Here is a 13,056-nt window from a genome sequence, read left to right as displayed (position 1 = left end):
TTGCTGCCGAGAGAGGTGGTGCGGACGGCGGCAACGTAGTACTTGGACGAGAATGTTGTTTTGCTTGCGAGTTGACCAAGGCCGAGGTTTACACCGTCATGCATCACGGGCACAGAGCTTGTTCCTTTGTGCAAAATATGCAATTTTCTATCAAGAACTGCTAGTACATAGAAACATGCAGGGTCCTCTTCTCATCGGAGGAGCGGATCTGCGGTCTAGCTGTACAATCCTGTGATACTCCGTACAGAGAGAGATAAAGAGCAGAGTTCCCCACTTTTAGTAGTACAGACCTCAAGCTCGAACTACAGTTGGCACTTGGCAGTTGCCATCAATGTCTCTCTCACCATAAAATCCCAACCACGGACGCCGAATCGTCACCCAAACATGTCTAGTGTTATACAATACATATGAAACCCCAGCTCAGCGCAACGCCATCGTGGCAACACCCATCCTTCAAGACATGTCCTCGGCATCCTCATTCAGGAGCCGCAACCTGGCCTCCTCCATCTTTCTCCTAATCATGGCGAAGTACCCCCGGAGCACGGGGTGCCTTTGCTGCTCAACGCCCTCCATGGCCTCCCCGGGGACGTCCTGCTCGGCCGTAGCGTCCTGCTCGGCCGTAGCGTCCTCGAAATCAGTCAAGACCATCCGGGAGGTGTCACGGGTGAGGGCCCCCAGGTCGGCGGCCTCGGGAGACGTGCGCGCCGTCTGAAACGTGCCGTCGGACTCGGCCGTCAGGAACGAAGTATCCGACAGCTCGGCGTCCTCGTCGGAAGTCCCATTCAACAGCTCTGCGTCCTCTTCGGGAGTCCCATCCAACACCTCTGCCTCTGCGTCCTCGTCGGGAGTCCCATCCAGCGACATGCAGTCGCAGCCGCTGCTGCAATCCGGGGACATGTCGGATCCGGACACGGATGCCCGCTGCGCCGGCGCGGCGCCCGCGTTCATGGAGCTGTCCGCCGCCGTCGGCGCAGGGGGGTCGACAAACATGGGGGTTCCGGTGCCGTCGTCCAGGGCCGCGATGTTGAGCCTCGCCAGGCTCGCCATGACTTCGGGGAGGTTCCAGATGATATGGGTATTCTTCAGACTCGCCGCCGAGACCTGCGGGCGCAGGTGGGCGTAGGGGTCGCCGTTGTGGATCTGCTGTAGGTGCTGCTGCCTCGCGGCCACGATGTCCAGCATTTCGTAGAGGACGTGGTCTTCAAAGAGGCTGGGCTCGATGTAGGTGGGGAACCCGTCGACGTCCATGGCGGTGTTGTCGTTGTCGTCGTTGGTGTTGGCGGCGGCGGCGGCGACGGCGGGGAGGGAGTCCAGGCGCGCGCGGGATATGATGGAAAAGTTGAACAAGTTGGGGTGGTGCTTGAGCACCCTGTTGAGCTTGTGTCGGGCGAACTGCGGCGTGCTGAAGTATCTCTCGCACCAGGCTTGGGCGAGGTCGCGGAGCTGGACTACTTCTTGCCTCGTGTTGCCAAAGTTGATGTAGTCGATGATGACGGTGATGGCTAACATGAAGTTGTTAGGGTCCAGCAATGGGCTTGGGTTGAAGGGGGTGAAGGTCGAGCGGTCTAGCCGCGAGAGGGAAGGCATTTTCGACCGTGGCCCCCGTGATGGCTTGCAGTAGTATATAACTGATGTGTTGTATTTGGTTGTTGGACTTGTGCTATGAGTGGTGGCTGGTGACTGGTAACTGGTGGTGAACAAAGGGGGGCACAGGTTTGTTAAATATACTATACAGTTGGGTTTCTGATCATGATTCGGCTTAAAGAAAAAGACCTAAAGAAATTATACTTTTACTACTCAACATCTTTCCCGTGTCTGAGTTTCCTAGGACTTGGTTTGGCGTGCAACTGCCGCGTAGAAGAACGCCGCTTGATGAAAGCTTGTATTCTAAAAGCACAGTCGGGCTGATGTCCAAGTCAGCCATCCGCAGCTAGACGCTCTCGTAATTGTAACTAGTCACGCCTATTTCTTAGTCTCCAGGAATAGCCGCTGCAAGTACATAGTGTCCTGCAAATAAAGCGCGGAATCGAATACACACTACACCACGACTACATCGTGACATGGTTCATCATTGCCAGAGCAGGTCTTGACCAAAAAAAAAACTACAGCATCCATACAAATCTTGAATCAACCCGCATATACATGCAGATTTCCAGGCACAGACACGCACCGAATGCTCAAATTTACGTCTTCATGCCCCAAAACAGGCCATGTTCCAACTTCAAAGCCTCCGCTCAACAGCCACCGCGTGCTTTGGCAAAGTATAATCGCTACACGAGTGTTCCGCCGGGCTTTAGTTCCAGAAGACATCACATTAGGGCCGAGCTTAATTTTCAGACACTTCACCAGCAGGAGTGCTCGGAGAGCATGAGTCCATTTAGCTACGACGGGCATGGCTGCTACCTAGCTACCTGGTCTTTGCCAACATCCGCAAAGGGAGGCCGTGTTCCTACATGTGGCTCCGTGCCATCAGATGGCACCCGGCTGTTGGCCCTGGGGAAAAGCCATCAAGGGATTTCGCAAAGGTGTACTATGCATGCACAGCAGATCCTATATTCAGTAGCCAGAGCACCAAATCTCCACATATATCCCGTCAAGATCGGCTGGCCGCAGGGCTGGACCGACATGAACTGGCCCGAGCGGGTGTGAATTGTGGCATGGCAACCTGGCAGTAAGGCATCTGTGACAAGTGGTTGTAGCGCGTACATAAACATGCGAGGCTGTGTGCATGTCTTTCGTCCCATGGCTTGGGGTTGCCGCAGAGTAAGCGTCCAGAAGTACATGAACTTTGCGAGCACTTGCATGCAAAGCCGCAAATGATGAAGCATATAAAACTTTATTCGTGGTATACAATAGGTATTTCTTAAACTAAATGACTTCAGCATATCCTCGTGTGCTCGTGTGCTCGTGTCGTCGTATTCGAATTAGTTGCTCGTGAGTGCGTGTATCTCTCTAATAAGTGGTATCCCAAATCCCAACGCCTGTTGTTTTATGAAGCTCCCATCTTGCACGTCGTTTGCCAGCATCAATAACCAACAGTCGGCACTCGTCAAGTCTGCCGGCAGAACGGACAGACATAGCCGTTACAATCAAGATCGATGATTTGCGAACATTCGGCACATCTCCACCTCCAGCCAGCCTGTCCCGTTCGCTTGATGGGTTTCGGTAAGGAGTCTGTGCTCTCGGTACTCTCCTTGTCTACCGTCTTCTCATCAATATCGGCGCTCTTCTGCAAGCTCTCCAGAAAGACCTCGAGTCGATCAAATGGATCAAGCACCGTAGACATTGTCGGAGACACGTCACCCAACATGGAGGCGGACTGTGCGTGCTCCGATTTGTAGTGCTCTTCGAGATGTATGCCTTGTTGGAATCCTTGTGAATGGCATCCCGGGTAGAGACAATAGATCAAGTCATGCCACCTGCGTTTAGATGAGTATTAGTGTTTCAATTCGCAAGGCCGCAAGGTACGAGTCAAAGGTTCCAAAACTACCCTTGGCATTGTTCAGAAGCATGGGCGCGCGGTGGCGGCTCAGGTCCCTTTGTCCTGCTTGGTCCTGTGACTTGGTCCGACATGAGAATGGGATTCCACAGACGTTTTGGCGTGGCGAGGAAAGGGGCTCGTTGAGTTGAGCGGCGCCTGGCGACTTCGGAATACAATATACACACCTCAAACGCGATGCTAAATGTTGTTGGCAGCGATACAGAGTCGGCCGAGACTATGGACATGCGGTTGCATCAATATATCGCACGGGCAAGAGCAGAAAAGTGAGGATACCGAGGAGATTGGCTTAGTCAATGCGTGTAGACCCGGTGAGAGATGGCATTCCCCGTACAAGGAAGGAGTTAGCTCGGTTGGGTGGGATCCTGCCTATTGTGCAGTATGTATGTAGTCTGGTACTAGTAACTAGTAGTAGATGGTGGGCGTACGGGAATTAATACGGACATGGAGCAAGACAAAAAGAGAAAGGCGCGGCGCCCGAAGTGCGAACAGGTCCACGTCCTGATTTGCTCATTGTCCATGGAGCGTTGACTACAGGTAACGTCGATACATTCATTGTGCGTCATCAGCCGGAAGCCATGCGGAATGTCGAGCGTTTCTTCACCGAGCTCCGCGAAATCATGGGCGCGAATCGTGATTACTATTCCCAACACCACGGGTTGGATGACGGCTGCGCATCTGGTTCTACGAGTCGACACCTTCTGGAGCATCCATCCAGTCTATGCCTACACGGGACGGGCCAGCCACAGCTAAATCCAAGTTGAACAACCCGATTACTGAGAGGCGCAGCGTCGTTGAGGGCGCAATTGGCTGCCTGGTTTGTTTCGACGCTTGCATTGACTCTTCTCCAGCGGCTTTGTCACACTTTGTCAACAGCACGGATGCACATGTTTCCATCTGGAAGAAAGGCAACAACAAAGCGGGCGGTTTCCTGTCGACAAAGACTGTTGCACAATGCAATGAGCCACTCAGACAGTTGTGAAGGCCATGTGTTTGTTGCATGGCAATGATTGGCAAGGGCAACTAAACAAGCGGTTTCTTTTGGGAGATGCGACACTCGCCTGCACGCCGGCACGGATCGGATTCATCGACATTGATGGAAGATTGAAACGCAAACTGACGCATCAGCGGGCGCGAAGACGTGGAAGGAGCGAAGCAGCGCCCATGCGCAAGTCCCGACGCCCCAAGGCCCCAAAATTCCCAAACCGGGTCGATTATGTATGGAAGCCGAGCCTTTGCCGTCAGGTACGCGGGCATTTACTAGATTCAATGGAAGCTGGGCAGAAGCCACGTCGAGGGGCGGGCCAAGACTAAATGTATCAGCTTTATCGATTGTATCGGGCTTGGCCATTGTCGCCCAATCACTGCATTTGAAGGCCGTGCCATTCCAGCCTTGGTCTCCTTAGACTCTCATACCTGCCTACTCAAGTATTGGATAAGGAGTCATGACGACTCACTCACTGGCTGCTGAGAACTGCTGCTACCGCCAGTCATGCAACGCCATTGTCCCTGGTCTTGATCCTGGTCACCCAGCTTCTCATTTCAGCTGGCCCGGCTCAGCATTCGACTGGTCTTGATTTTGATTCTCAAATTTCCGCCGTCGCGTCCGACATACACGGAAGGGGGGGTTAATTTACTTCAAATAGCATTTACCCCTCCATGTGGTAGTATTGATCCTCCTCGGGCGACCTTGTGCGACCTCCTCCATCCTGCTTACTCGAGAGCCGCAATCTCAAGGCCATGTCCATGTCGACTTGACCAAGCTGTCGACTGTTGGAGGCTGTTCATTGATGCATTGATTCATCGATTCATTGATTCATTGATTGATGCTTCCTGCTCACCCGCCGCAGCGCAATAGCCGCCCATCGCCCTGCGACAAGTCAGCGCTTTGCACAAAGGCATCGAGCCAACGTATTTATTTCATCTCCGCACCAGCTCGCCTTCTCTCCTTCACCCTGCCTTCGAAAACAACCGTCTCCCGCCCCCAGCCCAAGCGCCCTTCTTGAATCGCAATTATACCATGTCCAGACGACCGCAGCTCTTCACCCATGGCCTGTCTGGCTTGTCGCAAGCCACCTCGGCCAATGACGCTCAGTCTCCCGCTGAACAGCGCGATAGTGCCAAGAAGAACTTCTTGAAGACAATGCGGGACCTGCCCACCCATCATGTCTGGAAGGTGTACTTTGCTAGGCAAGTAAAGAGCCGCTGCGTCTCACCCAAGATGATGTGCAGCTCGTTGCAACTACCAGCACAAGCACGACACAGCTAACAAGCCCTCTCTCCTCAGGCCACCCCAAGACGAGTCCGGCCATGGCGAATACAACGTCCAGCTTCAGCAGCTCGGCTCCCAGATCGAAAGCGTCCAGGCGTTTTGGCGATACAACAATAATATGCCTGTGGATAAGCTAAAGATGCGCGAGTCCATCTATCTTTTCAAGGAGGGCTTCAAGCCCATTTGGGAGGATCGCCGAAACATGCACGGTGGCAGCTGGACCTTCCGAGTCTCCAAGTCGATTGGTCCCGAGTTCTGGAACCAGGTTCAGTTGTTGGCTATTGGCGAGAAATTGGAAGAAGCTTTAGACGAAAGTGAGATGCCCTCTCCTGAAGCCTTGACGGACTTCTGTTGCTCCCGCCTGTGTACGGGAATTGCCGCGATACTTGATACTGACTATAATCACAGACGACCAGCTATGTGGTGTTGGTTTTTCTGCCCGCTTCAGCGCACATCTCATCACCATCTGGCACCGCGAGTCATCCAAGCAAAAATCCGTAGATGGCATACTTGCCTGCATCAAGGACAATCTGCCCCAGGAGCTTCTACCCAAGTCCGAAAACTACTTTTACAAACGACACCGCGACCACGCTGGATTCAAGACGCCTCCAGAGGCGCAGGCCGTCCTCGAATCGGGGCAACCTGCAGAGGAGTCAATTGTCACAGAGGCCAATCAGCCCGTAGTCAAAGTCGATCCGCCCTCGGCGCAATGAAACACAGACAGTGCTCCAACTATATGTTATTTCAGTCAGGTATTAGCAGGATGTTTGAGGAAACATATCCGCATCCTGCCAAGTTGTCATATGTGACCCACCCAGTCAAAACCTAGGGTGAAAAAAGAAGGATGGCTATTGAATTTTGCATGGATTTATGGCGTTTCAGAGGGTACACTGCAGTATTTTCATATAACATGATGGGGAAATACCCCCTAAACCAACGCGGCTATTATGATTCCGCTAGCTGAATGAAAATAACAAGACTTGGCTTCCTACGCCGATTCCAAGCCATGCAAGGGCCGTGACCACAAAAGCCCACGTAACCCAACAGAAGAAACAATGCGCCAAAACGAATCAAAGGCGACGATGCCAATGACGATGCCAATAGCCCCAACTCCGCGCCTTGTAAATACCAATCCACTCCAAGTAACCACTGCCAGCAATCTCCCAACGTCCTTTACCAACCCTCCCCGTCCCCCTATTCCTGCCTCTCACCATGTCCGTGATGCCAAAAAGTCACGGCCGCGTCAGTAATTGTCACCTCCAAACCCCAGCGCTCCTCATGACCCCATCAAACTCGTCCTCCCTGACGCCCCTCGCGACGCCGGCGCCCCCGTTCGCCTCCAGAATCATGTCCTTGAGCACCTCCTCGTCCACCTCCTCCTTCAGCACGGCCGCCACCCTCCGCAGGTGCGCGAGCGTAATAGGGCCCTCGGTCCCGTTGGTAAACAGCCGGTACGCCTCGTCGACCTGCGCCCGGTGCGCGGCGTCCGAGTCGTCCTCGTCGCGCGCGTGGAACTTGAGCGCGCATATCGCGAAGAAGGGCTCGTACGTGGCGTACCCTTCCTCCTCGGGGTCCAGGATCGACACAAACTCTGCGAGTTCAGACGGGGACGGCGGCACCCCCAGCGCCCTGGATATGGTAAACGAGAAGCCGTTAGCGTCAAGTCTGGTGGTTTGGCCATTGGCAGACAGAGAGAGACATACGTGAGCGCGGACTTGACGTCGTCGATGGGCAGGACGCCGTTCTTCTCGCCGTCCATGGGCTCCGCGAACAGGCCCCATGCTTCCTTGATCTCGCCCTCTTCTTGGGCCGTTATGTTGTGCTCCTTGGCGAGTTTGGACGGCCGCGCCGCTGATGATGGGGCTGTTTTGCGCTTCGGCTAGGGGAGCTGTTAGCTTTTGTTTTTGGGGGGGAGCCTTGGGAAGGGGATTGATTTTTATTACCATTGTGATTTTTTTTGATATTTTTGAGGCGCGTTGTGGTGCAGAGTGGTTGATGTCACTTGGGGGTGAGGAGCTTCACGGAACAGTGCCGGATGCGCGGATGGTGAGTTTTTCGCACGGTAAGAACCCCACATTGGCGGGTTTCTTAAACCGCTGGAGTTGGATGGAGAATTTTCTGGTTTTCTTTTTTTTTTTTTTTTTTCCCCGGGTTGACAGCCAAGGACGTTGCTTGCGGTGAACAGACAATTGACGTGTTGTTGAGTACGTTCGCGCTGCGATGGACGCCCTTGGTTACGAATCGCGACAAGTGTTGCTTGCTTCAAAATTTGCTAGAGCTTGCCGCAGTCTATCTTTTCCCAGAGCGAGCAAGTGTGGACAGTGAAGCGATAGCGAAATACGGTCATTGTTACGACTTTGATTTTCCTGGGGTTTCAGCTTGTTGGTGCTGTTCATACGGTGCCTAGCTGTCCCTGGAGACATTCTTATATTTGCTCAAGTGCCCTGCCTTTCTTTTCTCATGTGCTATGTGCCTTGTGTGAATGAATGTAGTAGATACATGGTCTCAGGTTACATTTTGGATGGGGGGGGACTGAATTTGTCAGGCCCGTTTCAAGTGCAGGATGTATAAGATGCATTCCTCACTTGAAGTTGTTCTTCATCTCGCGGAGCTTGCCCATGACATCGACGGGGTCTGTTGCCCCTGTGGCCTTTTGAACAATGGGGTCCTGGGGAGTGTTAGTTTCGTGTGTGAGTTGGGCCTTTGATGAACGGGAGAAGGGAGGGTTCCTACATTTACACGCATGAATACATTGTGTTGCTGGCCGGAGTTAGCTGTGCGTTTGCGGTACGGAGTCAAATGCCTGCTGGATGCAATGCGTACCTTTTCGTCGCCAATGGTAAACTTGCCCGTGGTGACTTGGTTGGTATCTGCAAAGGCCTGCAACTTCTTGACGGGATCGCTTTGCAGTACAGAAATGGCAAACTTGACGTTTGACTTTGTGTATTCGTGCCCGGGCTGGAAGTGTGTTAGCAGCACGACTCTCTCAATCTTTGTCTGATCGCTCAATGGCTCCATCTTACATAGACGACTGTGTCGTTCGGCAACGCGCCCAGTCTTTTGTTCAATGCCTCGTGCATCTCAGCGGCGTTTCCTTCAAAGAACTTGCCACATCCTGTCACAGGAACCCATCCGGGTCCGTCCGTCAGTGTCTCCTGCCACAATCTGCCAGAGTTTTCCGATCCTACGCACCACTGATAAAGAGCGTGTCGCCCGTAAATACGGCCTTGCCCGAGTTGTCTTCCATGAAGAAACAGATGCTATCCTGCGTGTGGCACGGCGTATGAACGCCCTTGACCAGAATATCGCCCAGCTTGAACGTCTCCTCGTGTGCGGGCGTCTTGGTCACGCCCTCGCAGTTCTTGCCCCCGATAATTTGTAAATGCGGCGTCCCGAGCTCGGCCAGCTACCATGCATCATTAGCTTTCTGCAACGGGGTTGATTTTCGGGCTCGCAACCATACCAGCTTCTTGTTGCCGCCTGCATGATCCCAGTGACTACAAAGACAAACTCATTAGACTGGAAACATGGGGGGAAAAAATCGATACACCCTCGCTCTCTCCTACCGCTACTAACTGATGGGTGTTGACAATGGCCGTCAAGTTGATTTTGCCTGAAGAGATGGCTTCCTTCAGAATAGGCGCAACCCTAACGTTGTCAGCGAGGATTCATTTAAAAAACAACCCCCTCGTCATACATAAAGATGATACGCACTCTGGCGGATTGGCAGGGTCGATAATCACGGCATCCTTGGATTTGTCATCGACAACGAGGTAAGCGTAGTTGTTACTACTCCCGACCCCTAAATACACAGTATCAGCCATTCATGCCAGCTTTTTCTTCATAAAGAGCTCCCTCCCTCAACGGAGATGCAACTGGCGTGAGACGCACACATGGGGATCGACTGGATATGCATGCTGCGCTTGTTGTACTTGTTGTACCGGACGAACTAGACAAACAAGTCAGCAGCCACCTCATTGTTGACAGAGGCAGGAATTTGCACCATACAGAATTATAAAAGCTCACTTTGTGCCTGGTAATCGGCGCCCTACGCATGAATTGTAGCATGAAGAAAGATGCCAAGCGAGAAGCCTGAAGGCGTGCTTTGTAATGGCTGGCGGCGGCTTGGGCGGGAGGTTAAACTCCGCCGCTGTGCATGGCGTTACATGTATGGCTTCACGTGATCGTGATATGGGCAACTCAGCACTTGGATATGCCCAGTTGGCAGATTTGACAAACCGAAGCCATACCCACGACTGTAAGCTTCTTATTCCTCCATTTTCTTGCACACGTTATGCACTAGCCGTAGCGCGTCTGTAGACAATGGCGTGCAGTGAAGCGGTATATTCGGTATAGACAGCCAGGATGATTGGCCTCAGCTACGCTGGGCTCACCACTCCCCAAAATCCCGCTTCAGCTCCTCTCCCATGGCAACATTCACGTCCCTTCCACCCAGTCCTGTTTTCCCTTCTATGATGACACGATTCCGCGGGTCCCCCGAGAAGAAGAGCACGTAATGAGCACCTCACTTTCAGATTCCGTCGTGCTCATGGACATGATCAGAGGTATGTACGGGGCTCGCACAGCTGCAATTTTAGCAAAGACACTTGACCAAGATTTCTTCTCAAACTGCCGCAGCCAACATGCGGGTTCTCAGACCGGAATACAATATAGATATAGTCACGTACGCAGAACTCGGCAATCTAACCCGCGTCTGTGTTATTCGCAGGGTAGCGAATGCAAGCAGATACAGCACGCCGTCACTATTGCTCAAGTCGGGCTTGCCCGGGGGCCTGCAGATGGGCCTGAAGGATGTACTGCAGCAGACGGAGGACTTGTTGCGTCCGAAGCTGGAACGTGTGGTTGCTGAGCTGGGCGTTGGTCAGTCGCGATAGAAGAACTATCATCAGATGTTGTAGTGTGTATGGGTGAGGAGGCGAACCTCTGTCAAACCCGCGGCTGTAGAATGAAAGAATGCATGAGCTATACGTTGGTCTAACAGCACTAATACGATAATAGTTCGTGCCTCTTCATGAATCGCTGTGTTCAAGTGGAACTTTGTAATGAAGCATCCATACAGATCCAAAAACTCCAAACGAGCTTCATCTTCAACTCTCTAAGGGGTATCATTTGTCTATCACACCATGCCAATCGGCTTCGCCGTCCACTCGCCTTCATACAGCCACCATCCGCAGCTACTCTCAGCAGCGGCACCATCCAGACTCTGTGCTTCTCCCTTGCCTCTGTCGTCGTCGTCGTCGTCGTCGTCCTTCTCTTCATCCTCATTTTCTTCCTCATCCGCCCTCATCATAATTTCCTTCGAAAGCTTCAAGCATCTCAAATACACCTGGTTCCCCGGCAATTCCGCCTGCAAGACGGCAATGACCGCCAACACTCTGTCTTTCTCAAACCCACCCAACCTACGCATCGTCTTCTCCCTCTGCGCATCATCCCCCTCTCCGCGGAGATATTCCAGCACCGCCTCCCTACAAGCATCATGTTTCGAACCCCTACTTTCATCAGCCAGGTCCTTCCAGTAGTAATCCCATATCCAAGCGAGCGCTTTGCGAGCCGCGGCACGTAGTTTCGCTAACGACGGCAACTGCTCGTGGGTAGCCTGGTGACGTAGTTCGACAAAGGTCGCAGGGAGGCCTATGGTCTTGGCGATGGAGTACATGCTTTGTTTGCGCTGCTTGTCCTGGTGCCCGTCCAGGAGGCCGGTGACAAAGCTGCCCGTCGTTAGCCATGATCGCTTGTTTGTGTACGTTTCATGTGTTCAGCAGGCTAAAAGGGCCTCGTCAAGCAAGGGCCATGTTCAAAAACAGCAGAAACATGGCGTCCCTTTTCGCCACAGTATCGGGTATTTTGGTTTATAGAGCATCACTCGAGCAACACCCAGCAACCAAAGACCATCATCGCGCGCGCAAGGACATAAAGCAGTTTATGTTACAGCACGGCGCAATGCAACACCGCCAAGGTGGAGTAACACGAGATGAACAACCATAGACGGCACGGAAAGGGGGTCGAGAAAGCAAAGACGAAGGAAGAAAAGCATCATGCGCGTGAGTATAAAACACATGCAAAAAAAACCCACGTACCGACTAAAGGCAGCTGAGTAGGCTGCTCGCACAGCATAACTGCCCCCGGCGTCAGCACTCCCAAGATGATCGCTCAAGACGGCTGCCGTCAGGAGAGCGGTGGCCTCCACTAGATGGGGGCAGTTCCCGCGCTGCATCCACATGGAAACGCGAGCCACGGCCTGCCTTTGCTGGTCGGTAGTGTCACCGTCACCGTCTGCGCTTTGACTGGGCTGGCTCCTTGCATGATGGTCTTTATTCGAAACCTCGCTGCCTTCAGGATGCGACGCGTAACGGCGGGCGGGACTCGGGCGCGAAGAGATGTCGCTACTTGCCGCGTAGAACTGATCCCGTACAAGGAGCAGCTCGTTTCTGTCCCACCAAGGCGTCAGGACGTACTGCACCATGGGCGGCGACCGTCCGGGCTGCTGCCCTGTGTTGTAGTTAGTACGTAGCCGCTTGCTGGGAGGCTGCGGCGGGGCAAGACGGATTCGGGGCCGTAGGAGAGATGATGGAGAGAAAAAGTCTCCAGGTACGTAGATTGTCGGCAGAAGATGATTACTAGGCGATGACTGCGCGACGGGCCAGAGAGAGGAAGGGGGGGGCGTGTGATGAATGTAATGTTGCTTTGGCGTTGATAGTCCTCTGCTGTGTGGATTCACTGGCGACGGACAACCACCGACCATCAACCACCCGAACCGTCTTTCAATAATTCCAGGGAAAGGTCGCCCATGGAAGGAAGCTTTTCAAAAAGCCCTAGATTGCCAGGAATTATTAAGACGAAGAAGGGAAAGGGGGAAAAGGGTCTTTACGGAGTACCTGGTCGCTATTTGGTCCTCAGCGGCATGGCCAGGCTCCCAGGCTGTTCATCTGCTCCACATGACGTCGAACAAGACGGGGCGACGGGAAAAGTTCATGCGTGGTGATGGGCCGTGATGAGCTGTTTGGTGTTATGGGAGAACAAGTCGCAGGCAAGGTGCAGGCAGCGTGCAGGTCGCTGGGCCGATAATGGTTGGGATGTTGAGATGGCTGGATCAGTTGCTCCGCCGCGAATCCACATGTGAAGCGCTAGAAACGGCACGGAACAATGCCAGGCCTTCTGCTTTCCAGTGTTCGGATGTTCGGGCAAAGGGTCGACGGTGGTACCCGGCACTCGCTGCTCGGTACCAGGCAGGAGGCAGGAGGTCAATAGTAAATTAGCCCGCTTT

The 13,056-nt window shown here is 53.3% G+C and overlaps 5 protein-coding genes across 5 annotated transcripts; 1 reads left to right on the top strand and 4 right to left on the bottom strand.

The window, feature by feature from the left end:
• Positions 1–453: 453 nt before the first annotated feature.
• Positions 454–1,587, bottom strand: MAA_07302 (uncharacterized protein; the record flags this gene model as incomplete). Its single annotated transcript, XM_007825300.1, has 1 exon — positions 454–1,587. One exon carries the CDS (start codon positions 1,585–1,587, stop codon positions 454–456), a length of 1,134 nt encoding a protein of 377 aa, XP_007823491.1.
• Positions 1,588–5,519: 3,932 nt separating this feature from the next.
• MAA_07301 (eukaryotic initiation factor 4E) lies at positions 5,520–6,484 on the top strand (the record flags this gene model as incomplete). The annotated part of the gene is made up of 3 exons (XM_007825299.1): positions 5,520–5,693; positions 5,755–6,136; positions 6,180–6,484. The coding sequence occupies 3 exons, from the start codon at positions 5,520–5,522 to the stop codon at positions 6,482–6,484; spliced, it is 861 nt and encodes a 286-aa protein (XP_007823490.1).
• A 540-nt stretch (positions 6,485–7,024) lies between these two features.
• Positions 7,025–7,717, bottom strand: MAA_07300 (Las1-like protein; the record flags this gene model as incomplete). The annotated part of the gene is made up of 3 exons (XM_007825298.1): positions 7,025–7,400; positions 7,475–7,650; positions 7,715–7,717. 3 exons carry the CDS (start codon positions 7,715–7,717, stop codon positions 7,025–7,027), a joined length of 555 nt encoding a protein of 184 aa, XP_007823489.1.
• A 635-nt stretch (positions 7,718–8,352) lies between these two features.
• On the bottom strand, positions 8,353–9,687 carry MAA_07299 (Las1-like protein; the record flags this gene model as incomplete). The annotated part of the gene is made up of 9 exons (XM_007825297.2): positions 8,353–8,439; positions 8,505–8,531; positions 8,595–8,729; positions 8,795–8,886; positions 8,964–9,177; positions 9,235–9,268; positions 9,348–9,419; positions 9,486–9,573; positions 9,663–9,687. 9 exons carry the CDS (start codon positions 9,685–9,687, stop codon positions 8,353–8,355), a joined length of 774 nt encoding a protein of 257 aa, XP_007823488.2.
• A 1,221-nt stretch (positions 9,688–10,908) lies between these two features.
• On the bottom strand, positions 10,909–12,255 carry MAA_07298 (Las1-like protein; the record flags this gene model as incomplete). The annotated part of the gene is made up of 2 exons (XM_007825296.1): positions 10,909–11,500; positions 11,870–12,255. The coding sequence occupies 2 exons, from the start codon at positions 12,253–12,255 to the stop codon at positions 10,909–10,911; spliced, it is 978 nt and encodes a 325-aa protein (XP_007823487.1).
• Positions 12,256–13,056: the final 801 nt, after the last annotated feature.

Source organism: Metarhizium robertsii (assembly GCF_000187425.2).
Source record: "Metarhizium robertsii ARSEF 23 chromosome Unknown MAA_Scf_5, whole genome shotgun sequence".
Classification (NCBI taxonomy): Eukaryota; Fungi; Ascomycota; class Sordariomycetes; order Hypocreales; family Clavicipitaceae; genus Metarhizium; species Metarhizium robertsii.
The sequence above is the reverse complement of the archived record's forward strand: the minus strand, read 5'-3'. Positions and strand labels throughout refer to the sequence as shown.